The 17,010-nt window shown below is 42.7% G+C and overlaps 1 protein-coding gene across 2 annotated transcripts in view; it reads right to left on the reverse strand.

The window, feature by feature from the left end:
* Positions 1-17,010, reverse strand: part of LOC144341459 (uncharacterized) — a 112,626-nt gene that overhangs the window by 13,730 nt on the left and 81,886 nt on the right. The window contains exon 2 of one of the 2 annotated variants that reach the window (XM_078004929.1): positions 15,991-16,308. The exons of the other annotated variant lie outside the window; for it this stretch is intronic. Coding sequence (XP_077861055.1) covers positions 16,093-16,308 — 216 coding nt within the window. The 3' untranslated portion in view covers positions 15,991-16,092. Of the gene's footprint in view, positions 1-15,990; positions 16,309-17,010 lie in introns of those variants that run through there. 2 annotated transcript variants of the gene reach the window in all.

Genomic DNA, 17,010 nt, shown 5'->3' on the forward strand with positions numbered 1-17,010 from the left:
GAATCACATCCAGGACAAAGCACCCATCAAGAAAAGCCTTTAACAAGTTTGAGTCAGGAATAAAAAAAAAAAAAAAAAAAAAAAAAGAGGAAGGAAGGGAGGAAGGGAGGGAGAAAGGGAGGAAAAAAGGGAGGGAGGGAAGGAAAGAAAGGAGGGAGGGAGGGAGGAAGGAGAGCAGGGAGGGACTGCGGGAGAGCAGGCAGGCAGGCAGGCTTTATGCATCTCCAACTAGATCCCCATTTTCCCCAGAAACCTTTTTTTTCCAGTCTTGAGCACACTGAAGGGCTTGAGGGCATTACAGAGTGTTCTCCCAAATAGCCTCCCTGTTAGTCAATAACATCCACTCAGTCAGTCTGGAACCTCCCACGTGTTATCTGCCAGGTCAAGGACCCTGGCTCTTAGATAACAAAGGAGGAAGAAGTCAATTTCAAGAGAGAAAAATAGGCCTTAGGAACGACTTCAGAAATAATATGCCTGGTGGGATATTAAGACAGAATTAGAGACAACAAGGTATAGCATTTCTGAACATCTTCAGGAAGGAATATTTAGTGTTTGAACAGAAAATGACGAAAGGCGGGCAAATGCAAATAATTCTCAAAAATGGTAACAGGAAGGGTAGGATCCTTTGGTAAAATTGGTGGGAGTATGGTGAGAGAAACTCACCATACTTAATGCACCATACATAATGCACCATAACTTGCATTATGGTGCAAGAAAATGCTTGCAGTTTTCAAGTAGCTGGAGACATTCTGCTGGCATTGGATTGGATAGATGAAAAATTAAGATGATGGAAAGTGAGAGAGACAGATGTCATCATTTATGCTGCTGTGAGTTACAGGAATAATATCAAACAAGTCATATACAGCAAAACAGTAAAAACAGGTTAATTTTTATGTCATGAAATCAAACGCATGATCATTTTAACTTGTGGTTAGATGGTTAGATGTTTACATTTAAATTTATTAAAGTTTCCAGGCTGGGCACGGTGACTCATGCCTATAATCCCAGCACTTTGGGAGGCCAAGGCGGGCAGATCACTTGAGGTCAGGAGTTCAAGACTAGCCTGGCCAACATGGTGAAACCCCGTCTCTACTAAAAATACAAAAATTAGCTGGGCGTAGTGGCAGGCGCCTGTAATCCCAGCTACTCGGGAGGCTGAGGCAGGAGAATCACTTAAATTTGGGAGGTGGAGGTTGCAGTGAGCCAAGATTGCACCATTGCACTCCAGCTTCGGCAACAAGAGTGAAACTCCATCTCAAAAAAATAAATAAAAATAAAAATAAAAATAAATAAATTTATGAAAGTTTCCTATGTAAATACTTACGTGAAATGTATTAAGGGAAACATTTCCTTATTTTTAATAAAAAGGTATTTCTCTAAATGGCTGAACTATCTTTAGCAGTCATTACTTGCATGCAAACTGTTAATGTACCATTCAGAAATTATTCCAGTTTGTTCCTTTGGGTAGGTTCAATAAGACCTCTGCTTGGCCCCATTCTGTGGTTATTTGTTCCAATTTACTACATGGCCTTGAAAGGAAAAAGCTGAATATCTTTTTAAATAGTTCAGACTTTTTCTCAAGTCAGCCTGGTCATTCTTCCAATTATTCTGACTTAATGAGATTTTACTGTTCTTTGCAAAGGTTAACGTACTAAGCACCTGAGGTAACTTAGCGGAATTCACCTATGGCTCAAAAACACTAGTGCCACACAGCAGAAAAATCAAGGAAGACATTTAGAATCAAGACTTTGGGGTGCAAGTCCTAGCTTTGCCCCCATCTCCCTGTAAAACATTCGGTAAATCACTCCACTTCTCTGGCCTTCAATTTTCTCAACTGTAGCATGACAAGTTTCCAATGCCTTGCTGGAAAACTCCACAATTGTTTCTGATTTGGTGATATAAATAAATAATAGCCTCATCATTGTCAATAAATATTTACTGAGTGCCACTTGGTGGTATGTTTCCAGTGGACTTAACTGTTAATTAATTATTCCCCTGGCTAAATAGACAGCTGACTAAAACAAGTAACACTGTTCAGAGGGCAGGGAAAATGTTATTACCCTAGACACAGCCTGGTGCTGAAAAATGAAAATGTCATTCATCCCCACAGGTACTGTTTTCTAAGGAGATTTGGGTCTGTGGTTTTTCATATTATGAACTGTTTCTATTTTCAGGGTTCAGAATTCTTTGTAGATTTGCATAAGCTAAATATTCTAAAAACCATCAAGTGAGTAATTTTTGGTTTAGAGTCCTTCATCTACCTAGGAAGGCAGAGAGCTGGCTTCTCACATTTTGAGAATAAGAGAGTGGAATTTGGGAGCTAGACACCTCAGGATTTTTTTTCCTTCCATCAAGCCACTCTCAGCAGCTTGATGACTCCCAGATTTCTCTCTCCAGCCTGGACTACTCCCTAGCATTCAGGCACGTGATATCAGCCTGGCCTATAGACCCAAGCCAGCGGTCCCTGGCCCGGACCCTGTACCTCAGGCCCTGAGCTCCTTCCCATGACCATTCAGGCAGGTGCCCCAGGTCTGCAGCCGGTCCCACATGGGTCCTGGTTGTCAGAGGCACCTTCCTCAAAATTGTTTACATCCTCCTCCAGTGGCTGAGATCAGCTAGGGCCAGCTGTGCTATCTGGAAAGGGAACCCCAGGCCTGGACCAGTCAGCATGGGACCCAGTCCTCATCTGTCTCCTTCTGGGTGTTCAGTGACCCTCCACATCCCCTTACCATGTCCCTCACACCCACCCCACTACTGGAGTGACCAAGTGCCCTAAGAAGCCTAAGGCTTTATGTTGGCCCTGGTTCCAGGAGGGGGCCCTGGTAACAGGATGGCTCCTGCTGGCAGGAACTGTATTTTATCCCAAGATCTGGTGAGATTGGGCTACCCAGTATGGTGCTGACACTCTGATTTTGGATGAGTCACATCAGTCACAGACAAGTTCAGGACCCTTGGCCCTTGCCTTGAGCAGTGAACGTAGGCCTTCACTGGCTCTCACCTGTGGGGGTTCTGACTGCAGCAATACCTATGGTCTGCAGCACTCAAGGGAAATCAGGAATCTAACATAAAACGAATTATTGATACTTCATATATATATAATGCATGTATATACATATATATGTGTATATATGTATATGTGCGTATATATATATATGCGTGTGTCTGTGTGTGTATTTGTTTGAGACAGAGTCATTCTGTCACCCAGGCTGGAGTGCAGTAGTATGAGTTCAAGAGATCCTCCCACCTCAGCTTCCTAAGTAGCTGGGACTACAAGTGCACACAACCAAGCCGGGCTGATTTTTGTATTTTTGTAGTGATGGGGATTCACCATGTTGCCCAAACTGGTCTCAAACTCTGGGCTCAAGTGATCAGCCCACCTCTATCTCCCAAAGTGCTGGGATTACAGGCATGAGCCACTGTGCCTGGCCTGTTCCCATGTATTCTTGGTAAGACTTGCACTTGTGGTCATCATCAACAAAGCACAGTAACCACCTCACAGAGAGTCATTTAATGGATGCCAGTATTCAGAAGCATCCAGTGATGCTTAATGTAGCATCAGGAGTAATGATGTAACCAGCATTAAACAAATGGTGTTGGGGAGCTGCAGAAACAAGATCCATATTGTCTCAATACAGTTTCCAAAGAAGCATGGCATTGTGAGTAATAATGGCATTGCTATGTTTTTCTCACAATGGGAGATATGAAAGTACCACACGTGACAATAAAGAACAAGAGATTGTCCCTGTTCTTCAATAGGGACAGATGGTATCTGGATACTATGAAGAATCTCTGTGTGCACTAATTGGACAACAAGCAGTTACCTCTTCTCAACCCATTATTCTAAATCCTCATGAACATGTCACTCACTATACCTCACACAGGCCCATGAATGTTTAGATATATTTTTAAATCAAATACATTTAAAAATACATTATAAAATCTAATTATAGATAGATAGGTGCCCCATAAAAATATTTTCCCAGAGCTCTCCACACCCAAGGAGCAGCCCAGCTGGACTCTGAAAACAAGGTCCTGATCTTCCCTTGACCACTTAAACTTGCCCCTCCCACAAGATCTTTCATATTTGAAAAATGGAAGTTCCACTCTTCTAGTTGCTCAAGCCAAAATCTTGAAGTCATCCTTGACTCTTCTCTTCCTCTTATACTCACATTCAATACATCAACAAAGCCTGTCAGATCTACCTATAAAATATATCCAAATTTGACCACGTTCCACTTCCTCCTCCTTATTACGTAGGGAGTAATGACTAAGCTGCCATCATCTCTCACCTAGAATATTGCACAATAAATGTCTCTACAAGTCCCCTTAATTCCTCCCTAGTCTCCCTCAGATCTACTCTCCATAGAGTGTCCTGAATGATTCTTTGAAGAACTAAGTCATGTCATATCACTCATCAGTTCCAAACTCTCTAGTTGCTTGTGTCACAGGTCTTGGCTCATGCACTCAGATGTCCCTTCAAGGAAGGACAGGCTGCCCATCTGTGGATTATGTGACTCCAGCCCCCAGCTGCCAGCCCCTTCAAGGTCAAAGCTGCAGACTCTTTGTTCAAAGTCACGTCCTTCCCAGGCCAGCCTGCATCTGATGCCTGAGCAAAGCAAGGGCATAAAACCCTGGCATTCTGGCCTGACTAGTGGCAACTGTGACAGGAGATATTCTCTCCAGAACTCACCACCAGGTTGGCCAAGGCATTTTTGGACCTGCATTGCAGTCCAGCTTCTACTTCTGTGCAGTCCTATCTCCTCTTCCTCTCTTTTCACAGGTATCAGACTGCACTGCAGCCTGAAGGGTGTCTCTGCCTACTCCTGTGCCTTCTCCCTTTAATTTTCACTACTATTTCCACTGCCCCTCCAGCAAAATCTTGCATTTCTATGTCCTTCTCAGCATGTGATTCCCAGAGGACCAAAAATGGCTCATTTTCCCTGACTGCCCTATGTGAAACATCAACACACCCCTCTTCTATATTCTCTATCTTCATTGGTGTGCTTATTCTTCTCCATAGTGATTGTTACCACCTGCTGTGCATTTTTGGTCATATTTTATTCATTCACTCATTCATTCATTGTTTCCCCAAACATTAGAATATAAGCTCCTCAAAGGCAGGAACTTGACTTTGCTCACTTCCATACACGAGTGCCTAGAATAATGCCTTGGGTATAGTAAGAGCTCAATAAATATTTGATGAATGAAAAAACATGAATGCATAGTTGGGAGACCCTTGCTAGAAAGAAGAAAACTTGAAAGTTACAGAAACATTTCATTACCTTTTCTCAGACATCAGAGTATTAGGAGCTGAAAATGTTTGTGATTGACTTACTTCCAAATTTGAACCCAGACTCCCATCCTCTTCATTCCTACATGCACATATTTATGCTCCATATATCTGAGCACCTTCGATGAAGCCTGACACTGGACATAAGGGCTGAGAGGTACAAAGATGCCTTCTGTCAGTCCCTGGATCAGTGAGGAAGACAAGCCCTCACTAAAGGAGTTAAGTGCTCTAATAGACACTATGATTTGGATGTGGTTTGCTCCCACCAAAACCCATGCTGAAGTTTAATTGCCAGTGCTGCAGTCGTGAGGGGTAGGGTCTGGTGATGGTATTTGGTCATGGAGGCAGATCTGTCATAAATAGATTAACGCCTTCTGGTGGGAGGGAGTGAGTTCTTGGTTTCATGGGAATGGATTAGTTCTCAAGAAAGCAAGTTGTTATAAGTGAGCCTAACTTCTCCTATGTGTCTCTTTGCTTCTTCTGCACTTCCTTCTTCTGCTTTCTGCCAGTAGTTGAAGCAGCAGGAGACTCTCACCTGATGAGCTACCTGATCTTGGACTTCCAGCCACCAGAATCATAAGCCAAATAAACCTCTTTTATTTATAAATTACCCAGTCTCAGGTATTCCATTATAGCAACCTAAACAGACTAAGACCATAAATTCCACAAATGATGCTGTGAAGGCACAGAGAAAAGTATAGGAAAAGTATAAGAAAAGCTTACACCAGTATAGGGAGGGCTGGGGTGCCTGAGGAAGCCCAGAGAAACACCTCCATTCTGCTCACCTCTTTCTGTTCTTCAAACCCCCTAAGCTCATTCCTACCTCAAAGCCTTGGCACTGGTTGTTCCCTCTGCCTCCTGATCTTCATGTGGTGGTACCTTCCTGTTATTCATGTCTCAGATCAAGTGTCACCCTTTCAGGGAGGCCCTCTTGAATACCTAAAGTGCTCCATCCACCCCAGTCCCCTCAACCCCTAAACCTTGATTGGTTACTCTGTCAAGTAGCCTTGCTTTAGTGTTGTTGTTGTTGTTCCATTTTGAGACAGGGTCTCACTCTGTCACTCAGGCTGGAGTGCAGTGGCACAATCTTGGCTCACTGCAACCTCTGGCTCCTGGGTTCAAATGATTATCGTGCCTCAGTCACCCAAGTAGGTGGGATTACAGGCACGCACCACCATGCTCAGCTAAAATATTTTTTGTATTTTTAGTAGAGACAGGGTTTTGCCATGTTAGCCAGGCTGGCTCAAACTACTGGCCTTATGTGATCTGCCCACCCTGGCCTCCCAAAGTGCCTGGATTACAGGCATGAGCCACTGCACCCAGGTACCTTTGTTCTTCATAGCACTTCACAACATCTATTTGGTTATTTAATTATTGTATACTGTCTGTCTCTTCCTCCCTGTGCTATAAGTCCTAAGAGGACAGGGACCTTGTTTTTCTTACTTATTGTCCCAACTCCAATGCCTACAAGAGAGGGCTTGACACACACAAGGGACTTAACAATATTTATTGAATGATTATGTGGAAAAATGAATAAAAAGATAATGCTCCTATAGAGACATAGAGAAAGATTAGCAGCCAGGCTTGGTGACTCATGCCTGTAATCCCAGAACTTTGGGAGGCTGAGGCAGGTGGATCACTGGAGGTCAGGAGTTCGAGACCAGCCTGGCAAACATGGTGAAATCCCATGTCTACTAAAAATACAAAAATTAGTTGGGTGTGGTGGTGGGTGCCTGTAATCCCAGCTGCTTGGGAGGCTGAGACAAGAGAATCGCTTGAACCTGGGAGGCAGAGGATGCAGTGAGCCGAAATCATGCCATTGCACTCTAGCCTAGGCAACAAGAGCAAAACTCCGTCTCAAAAAGAGGAAAAGTGACTAGGAAGTCAGGGTGGGTGTGAGAGCAAAGCATTCCACATTCCACATTAGGGGAAAAGCTTTTGCAAAGAAATGGTTTGCACTGCCTTTTTTTTTTTTTTTTTTTTTTTTGGACAGAGTTTCGCTCTTTTTGCCCAGGCTAGAGTGCAGTGGCGTGATCTCGGCTCACTGCAATCTCTGCCTCCTGGGTTCAAGTGATTCTCCTGCCTCAGCCTCCCGCATAGTTGGGGTTACAGACACCTACCACCACGCCCAGCTAATTTTTTTGTGTTTTTAGTAGAGACGGGGTTTCACTATGTTGACCAGGCTGGTCTCGAACTCCTGACCTCAGATGATCCACCCACCTCAGCCTCCCAAAGTGCTGGGATTACAGGTGTGAACCATCGTGCCCGGCCTGCACTGCTCTTTTTTCTTTCTTTCCTTTTTAAAATACCTTGCCCTTTCTGTGAAGATTCCAGAATGCACTACTGTTTTTTATCTCCCCAGGAGTCCCAACATCAGAAGTCTTCAGGTCTGGGTAATGGGATACGGGGATTCATTATACCATTCTCTCAACTTTTGTATCTTGAAATTTTTCATAATAAAAAATTAAGGAAACAAAAGTCTTGGGGGTAAGTAACAATGTATGAAATAGCTCAGTTATCAGCCCAAAGGTGGAGCCGCATAAACCAGAAACTGCAGGCTCTGCATAAAAAATACTTAACTTTATTTTTCCCCCAAACTCTGGTGTGAGCTAAACACACCAGAGCCTGAATTCAGCCAGTTTGTGACCCCTGAACCCCATAGGCTAAGACATGGATCCCAAATAATCTATTCACTCTATTCTGAAAAATGTTTACACAGAAATCCTCAACCGTCTGGAGACCAAACCTCAGTAATATTGAAGAAACAATTTATTACATATTTTCACATAGCTAAAAGGGCAGATTTTGAATGTTCCCAACGCAAAGAAATAATAAATGTTTGAGGTAATGGGTATATTAATCATCTGATTTGATCTTTATGCATTGCATATATGTATCAAAATACCACACTGTACCCCATAAATATGTACAATTATGACTCAATTTAAAATAATAGCCAGGGGCAATAGCTCATGCCTGTAATCCCAGCATTCTGGGAGGCCAAGATGGGTGGATCACTTGAGTCCAGCAGTTCAAGACCAGCCAGGGAAACATGGTGAAACACAGTCTTTACCAAAAAATAAAAATAAAAATTTGAAATTAGCTGGGTGTGGTGGTATGTGCCTGTAGTCCCAGCTACTCAGGAGGCTGAGGTGGGAGGACTGCTTAAGCCTGGGAGGCAGAAGTCACAGTGAGCCAAGATTGCGCCACTGCACTCCAGCCTGGGTGACTGAGCAAGACCTTGTCTCAAAATATAATAATAATAACAATAAAAGCAAATAATAATAATAGTAAAGAGTACCTCTAATCTCCAGAACCTCACTTCTGTTATGGTTCTGTTTTATGGCAAACTGCTCATTTTCTTACCTTCTGCAAAATTCCCCACAGGCAAAGGAGTTGGTTGCAACTCCTCCACGCTCCCACTGCAACTTCCAACCATTCCTCTTCCACCCCCTGCACCACCCCATCAAAAGCCTCTTCTCCTCTGAGGATCATCTCTTCCAATAGCCCACCTTCTTCCCATCCTTTTTCTTTCAACCTTCTGCCTCCATGTCTCTCCACCACAGTCAGCAAGAGCTTGAACACCTCCTTACGAACTCCATCAGCCCCAGCCATCATCCCAGAGAACTCCAAACACCCATGAAGGTGACCCAGCCTGAAGCTATCTTAGCAGCCAGTTTGTCTCCCTCCCAGCTCACCTCAACTGCCCCCACTCCCTGCTAAGCCACACCTGAAATTCATAATGACTTTCCACCCTGACATCCCACTCTCAGAGGCAGCCTCCCTCCTGAATCCGGGCCTCAATGAGTCCTACTACATCTGGGACCCCAATCCCTTGACCTTTCATTCTTTTTTCAATCTATTAGCCCCAATCTAACTTCTCTTCTTTTCCTGATGTACCGCGTTGGTTTGCAACCTTAGCTAAATATTAGAATCACCTGGGGAGCTTTCATGAGTCAGGATGACTAAGCCGGCTTAATCAATTACATCAGACACTCTGGGGGAAGGGCTCAATCAGCAGGGCTTTTAAGGCTCCCCCCAGTTGATTCCAACATGCAGCCACGGTGGAGAACCACTCAGTGCCCTGCAACCTGGATTCCATGGTTCATCACTTTAACCAATTTCCAATGCACCTTCACTTCCTCATTCTTTTCTTCTCTGCCACATACTTCCCAAAAGCCCCTCAGCCTTGGAGCAATCCTGCTGCGTACTTTCTCCATTCCTATAAGGAAGCTGCTGAATTCTGATGGAGAAAAATCACCAAACCATTAGCTTTCTCATGAGAATGAGTCTTACATAAGGTGCTAACACAGTGGCATTTGAAGAATACCACCAATTCAAGATCATTCCTTTGGGACACATTGACATCTAGCTCCTGATTGAGAGCTAGTCCTACCCTATTGTTACCAGAATAGTGCAGTTAGTTCTGCATTGAGAAAAAATTATGAAATTCTCAGAGCTAAAATAAAGAGGGTCCAGTCACTAACTAGAGACTCCTGTACTTCCAGGAGAGACTAGACTGGTTTGCCAGGTAACATTATGAAAATGTCTAAAAGGAGAACTTTCCCCTTTGGGGGCAAAGATAAGGTTTGATAAGAGACCCCAGTCCCTGGATTGGCCTCCTCTTCAAAACTAAGGGAGAGGAACTCGACGGAACCAATCCAAGGTTACAGGTTTCAGGGAAGAGGGAAGCCTTTCCCCTGGTCCCTGCTTGCACGACCTGTGAACACTGTTCTTGCCGATCTACCTCGAGCTACCAGCAGGAGAAGGAACATTGAGGCCAAAAGTGGACTGGTATGATCAGAAAAAGAGGGGCCAGATAACATCCCCTCAAATTCCCAGTTTCTTGAAAGTAGAGAACATGAGGCTGCTTCCTCCCCGGAAGCCCCATTGTTGGAGTCCTGGAAAGTATGTGAGATTGGAGGCCATGGCCTTGTCAAAGCCATCACAGCATGAGGCAAAGAGGCTCTGGCCTTAGAAGAAGGTGGTTCCACCAGGTGGAAGCCCTAAAGGTAGTCTCTCAAAGGTCTACCTCCGGTACTCTCTGGGCTTCATTCCCTTTAGGGCTTCCATCCTTGTCTCTCAGAGACAATGAGCCTCACAGCAATGCTGACTGCAACTTCACCTCAGGAGGTATCTTTTCCTTTTCCCTCCTCCCTCTCCCCATGCTAGAAGTGTACCTGATGGAATAGGGTGGGCTCTTGTGAAATAACAGCACACACCCTACCCCTCTCTCACTCACACACACACACACACAAAATCACACACAGTCACCGAGGCTACAAGCCTGGTATGTACTGAGGGAAAGGGGAGAACTTTGAATCAAACATGAACTTGAAGTTTAAAATGGAATCAGGATTTGTGGAGAAAGAATCTGAGAATCACTTTGGGTCAGATGTTCACTCCTAGTACAATCCACCATGGCCAGGGCTGGGTTATCTAGTGTCAAAATGGCTACCAGGTAGCCACCCCATGAAGGAGGGAGTCAGGCTTACAAGACAGGCAGAGAGATGGTGAGTATGGCAACCACCTTAGAGGTGGTTCTCCAGGAGTTTCTTTTCTTCCTGATCAGAAATTGGGACAAATTGGGAATGCTGAGCTTCTGATAAGCTAAGTATCGCTGCAGGTAGAAAGGAATAAAGAAGCAAGACAAAGAAAGGGAAGCTGAAAGATACTCTTCACTTATCTAAATTTAGCCAGCTCAAGCTTATTCCTTCTTGGTTAACAGATTTCCTCCTGTAACTTCCACATTTTTATCTGCAAGTTTCTCTGTTTATTATATACTTTATATAGCCCCACAGAAATCATCTTTGACTAACATATTACTAGAGCAACATATGACTGTATTACAAGCTAAAAGAAAAAACAACACAGGGTCAATAAATTATCTGGAAGAACATTGCAAAGGTTGGAAAAACTAAAAATGATTGCCAAGGCACACATAAGAAACAGGGGAAAAAAGCACAAATATCTTAAGGGTATAGGACAAGAATTGGGAATTCTGTCACATCTATGCCTGCAAAATAAGGGTGGTACACAGCACAACATGAAACATGTATGATTACAGAAAAGTGTCTCCAGGTGACTGCCCAGAGGTATTCACCTGTCGGAAACATATGACTGTCAAGCTGAATCAGAGCTGTGTAAATTAACCAGTGGGTAAACTGCAGGCAGAAATATGTCTTAGAGAGAAAGGCTGTAGCCTTGGATTTGTGGGCAGGAGTAGGCGTGCAAAGAATGAAAAACAGAACTAGGAAAGAGAACAAAACAAATTCCTAATTCTTTTCTTCAACCGCTTGTGCAATTCAGTAGCTGGGCTTAAGTTTCCAAACAGGATAAGAGATGGAAAGTAACAACATCACCTAAAGTACTAACATAACCTAAAGAATGGCTTAAATATTTTTGCATGTGAAAGGAAGTATAATCAGGAATAATGACTTTTTTTTTTCCCCCGAGACACAGAGTTTTGCTCTGTCGCCCAGGTTGGAGGCCAGTAGCACGATCTCAGCTCACTGCAAATTTCGCCCCTTGAGTTCATGCAATTCTCCTGCCTCAGCCTCCCAAGTAGCTGGGGATTACAGACATGCGCCACCACACCCAGTTAATTTTTGTATTTTTAGTAGAGATGGGGTTTCACCATGTTGGTCAGGCTGGTCTCGAACTCCTTACCTCAAGTGATCCACCTGCCTTGACCTCCCAAAGTGTTGGGATTACAGGCGTGAGCCACCGTCCCCAGCCCTAATGACATTTATTTTGAGCGAAGCTCAAATAAATTTAAACTGTTTCCTTAAGCACACTCAGGACTGGATTCATAAAACCGGGTAGAGTGATTAACAAGCGTGCTCTCCAGCTCCTCGGCTTTATTTATGTTTCCAAATTTTAATAACCCAGTACCCTACTTAATGATTAAGAACAAAAAATAGAATCCAAGTCAATGTAAAGTACATATTAAAATATTTTTCTTGCTAGATCATTATGTTTCTAGGAAACTTTTGGATTTCCTGGAACTATTTTGTATAATTTTTTTTAAAACTACAATAAATTTTACATGACAGATTCTACTAATGAAAGAGATGGGAAAATGTTTGAATACACAGAAAGCTTTCTGGAAGTAAGAACTATGACTCCATTGAATAGTAAAAGGAAGGAAGAAATATTTTTAAAGATATTTAGCATTAGAGTGCCCTAAATGTTGTAAATAAAACTGTACTTTTGAGAATAACTTGTTTTGGCAAAAATGTAATTTCTTTTTTTTTTTTTGAGAAAGGATATTGCTGAGATGTTGCCCAGATTGGTCTCAAACTCCCAAGTTCAAACAATCCTCCTGCCTCAGCCTTCCAAGTAACTGAGATTACAGGCATGTGTCATGGTACCCAATTTATCAACACAATTTGTCTACAAATGGAGCGGCACATTCAAATATTTGTTGTTGTTGTCATTTGTCCATTCGTTGACTCAGTAGCATTAATTGAATGTCTACTCCAATGTGCAGACACTATGCCAGGCGCTGGGGTGGAAGAAGGAATAAAAATAATGGTAATAATAACTACCATTTCCGGAATGCTTATTACATGACTATCTCCTCAAACCTCACAACAAGAGAAAGAGCTACATATTATTATTTACATTTTCCAGAAGAGGAAACTGAGACCTGCCTGAACCCACCTAAACCAGAAGGATGGAGCAAAAGTGAAGCCAGAGGTGGGCCCAGCATCTGCTGTTCCTTTTTGTTTTTTTGAGATGGAGTTTCACTCTTGTCGCCCAGGCTGGAGTGCAATGGTGAGGTCCCGGCTCACTGCAATCTCCACCTCCTAGGTTCAAGCAATTATCCTGCCTCGGCCTCCCAAGTTGCTGGGATTACAGGCACCCGCCACCACACCTGGCTAATTTTTGTGTTTTTAGTAGAGACAGGGTTTCATCATGTTGGCCAGGTTGGTCACAAACTCCTGATTTCAAGTGATCTGCCCGCCTTGGCCTCCTAAAGTGCTGTGATTACAGGCATGAGCCACCGCACCTGATCTGCTGCTCTTAAGCACCACATGCACACCTTCCTGCAAGAAGCTAATTAGTGTAGAATTTATTTCAAAATCTCTAGGAGCCAATATATTCTCAGCACATAGCAGATTCAATAAATATTTGCTAAATGAATGGAAACTGAGTCACCAAATTTGTATTTTAATTTTGGCTTGTGTAAAACCATGTGTTACCTACTTACTCTGGTGGATGTGATTGTAAATAATTATAATCTTGCCAACTGCTTGCAAATATTGTGTTGGTCACATGTAAAAGTCTTGCTACAGAAGCCAGGCCTGAAGTTCCTGATTAAATAGTTCTAAAGAGTAAGTTGCAGAATTTAGAAGTGTGTGTAGTATAATTCCAGAGCTTAGCACTCCTCTCCCTCACACACTATTCATATTTTAGTTTGGCTGAAGTTACTGGAGCTATACAAGCTGATTGAAATTAAGCATTTCATTTATTTATATATTTTAAAGAAAAACACTAATTTCTATCAGAGTGAAAGGCTAGGAAAGGTTTGTGGCCTAGGGACACTTACGTCCCTTTCCAGGTCTGTGATGGGCTAGTGGTGTGTGCCCGTCTGCACCTGATTCTGAAATAGGTTCAGAATGAACAGTCTTCCAGCTGCCTGTGTGACTCTAAGACTCTCCTCTGGGGTACACAGACAGAGGTTACTGAAAGGGAATCTATTTCCATTTGGAAGGACTGTTTCCTACAATTAATCTGCCTGAAAACACACTTACGGCCCAGGTGTTGTGTGGGTTCTCCTGCCCACCTTTTCTTTGAGAACCACTGCCCACCACTTAAAACACACACACACACACACACACACACAAATAACACACCTTCCACTCACCCCAGATCTTTCTATGGCACCTCAATGTAAAACCTGGGGTTGCCTTGAGAGGTAAAAACCCTGAGGTAACACACACGGGCAGAATCCTAAATACTGATACTGAGAAAGTGAATGACTTTAAGGATTGATGAAATCTGTTTTTTTTTTTAAATGTGGTCTCGTTCTGTTGCAGTGGCACAATCATAGCTCACTATAACCTCGAACTCCAGGGCTCAAGCGATCCTCTCACCCAGCCTCCCCAGCTGCTAGGACTACAGGTATGCATAACCATGCCACACTAATTTTTAAATTTTCTTTGTAGAGACAGGATCTCACTAGGATGCCCAGGCTGGTTAAATAATTTTTTTGCAAGTCAGGTTTTTCCCAGTTATTTGCTCTCAATATAATTGAAGCAGGACATGTTAGCTGATGGAGCATTAGTTATAATTCTTGGTGATATATCATTGAATTATTTCTGATGTAAACTTTGGCATGAGTTCAGAGAATTGAGCGATGTCATGATAACAAAATACTCTTTTTTCCCATCTGCTTATTTATGCGAACAAGGTTTCTCAGAACTTACATCTATACTAAGCAAGCACAGAATCAATGCTAAACTGTTTCCTTCTAACAACAAATAATATTCAAACATGGATACATAAGTTAATTGAAAAAATAGTTCCACCCATCTAATTAAGAAATGTATTTCTGACCGGATATGGTGGCTCATGCCTGTAAGCCCAGCACTTTGGGAGGCCGAGGCAGGCGAATTACCTGAGGTCGGGAGTTCGAGACCACCCTGACCAACATGGAGAAATCCCATCTCTACTAAAAATACAAAATTAGCAGGGTGTGGTCTCTACTAAAAATACAAAATTAGCAGGGTGTAGTAGCGCATGCTTGTAATCCCAGCTACTCGAGAGGCTGGGGCAGCAGAATCACTTGAACCTGGGAGGCAGAAGTTGCAGTGAGCCAAGATCATGCCATTGCACTCCAGCCTGGCAACAAGAGTGAAACTCTCTCTCAAGAAAAAAAGGTATTTCTAATAAAATTTTACTGTTCATTTTATAATTACATACAAACATGTTTCATGTATTTGTATTTTTGATCATCCATATACTAATAATTATAATAACTCAATCCAGAGGAAATTTTCAACACTTAGGGACTTGCGATCACCAAAAAATTTTCATTTGTTTATTTATTTAAGATGGCATCTTGCTCTGTTGCCCAGGCTGGAGTGCAGTGGCACGATCTCAGCTCACTGCAACCTCCGCCAGCTGGGTTCAAACGATTCTCTTGCCTCAGCCTCTCAAGTAGCTGGGACTACAGGTGCCTGCCATCACTCTGGCTAATTTTTGTATTTTTAGTAGAGATGGGGTTTCACCCTGTTGGCCAAGCTGGTCTCAAACTCCTGACCTCAAGTGATCCTCCCGCCTCAGTCTCCCAAAGTGCTGGGATTACCGGTGTGAGCCACCACACCCAGCATCAAAAACTTCAAACATTTAAATTTAAATGTATACACATATTTTAGTTGTAGAAAAGTTTGATAGGTCTACCCATAGAAAACACTTGGACATAAAAATATATGACATTGGGAGGGGGAGGAGAAGTGGAATGAAAACACAGGTTTAGCCAGAAGCAGTTACTCATGCCTGTAGTCCCAGTTACTCACACAGCCTGGGTTACACAGTGATGCCCCATCTCAAAACACAACAACAACACAAAACATGATTAAGGCAGAAAAAATGGACACTATAATATTTTCCATTGTTAAAGATAAGCTCATTAGTATATTTTTTAAAGGAATGAAAGCAGAAATCAAATTGATTTGATATTTAATACAATTTTTTTAGGTATCGATTTATACTGTTAGAAATTCTGTCTTTGCAGTTGGGTGTGGTGGCTCACGCCTGCAATCCCAGCACTTTGGGAGGCCGACGCACGCAGATCATGAGGTCAAGAGCTTGAGACCATCCTGGCCAACATGGTGAAACCCCATCTCTACTAAAAACACAAAAATTAGCTGGGCATGGTGGCACGTGCCTGTAGTTCCAGCTACTCGGGAGGCTGAGGCAGAAGAATCACTTGAATCCTGGAGGCGGAGGTTGCAGTGAGCCGAGATCGCGCCACTCCACTCTAGCCTGGCGACAGAGTGAGACTCCATCTAATAAATAAATAAATAAATAAAATTCTGTCTGCAAATATTTAAACTTATGACTTTAAAAAAATGAGTAACTTGAAAATATGTGAGGGTTTCAGTTTTTTTTTGTTTTAAAATTATGTGGAGGACAAAGGGAGCAAAAACATTTAAAAGTTGCTGTTATCAAAGATCTGAGGTTCATACAAACTTTAAAGAATCTGTGGCTTTACTATTTCAAGACTTCTAGTCAAAGAAATGAACACACTGTGGTATCAGGTAAAAACTACCATTTCAGAAAATTATCCCATTAGTCCAATTAATGCTCATAGCACTTGAGATGCAATCAAGTTTAATTAAAATGGCACTTACAAAAAATCAACATTCATAAATTTCAAGAACAAATTCTAGAGTTTGACATTAAATCCCTCTAAAATTCATTCACTCACTCACTCAACAAATTTTTGAGCCCCTCTCCTAGGCGGAGCACAGTGGGAGGCCCCAGGAATGCAGCCTGAACCACAGAGACCAGGGCCTTGCTCCTTGCCAGCAGTTCAGGGAAGGCAGTCTGTAAACAGACAAGCACATCACTAAAACAACGTCAGATTATGTTAAGTGCGGAAGAAAATGAAAACCAGGCAGAGTGCTGACAAGTAATTGTGGAGTACAGACCGAGTGGGATCTCCTGTGAAGCTAATGAAGTTGCAGTTTCAGAGCTCTTCATCTGCA

Source organism: Macaca mulatta, chromosome 6 (assembly GCF_049350105.2).
Source record: "Macaca mulatta isolate MMU2019108-1 chromosome 6, T2T-MMU8v2.0, whole genome shotgun sequence".
NCBI classification, from domain to species: domain Eukaryota; kingdom Metazoa; phylum Chordata; class Mammalia; order Primates; family Cercopithecidae; genus Macaca; species Macaca mulatta.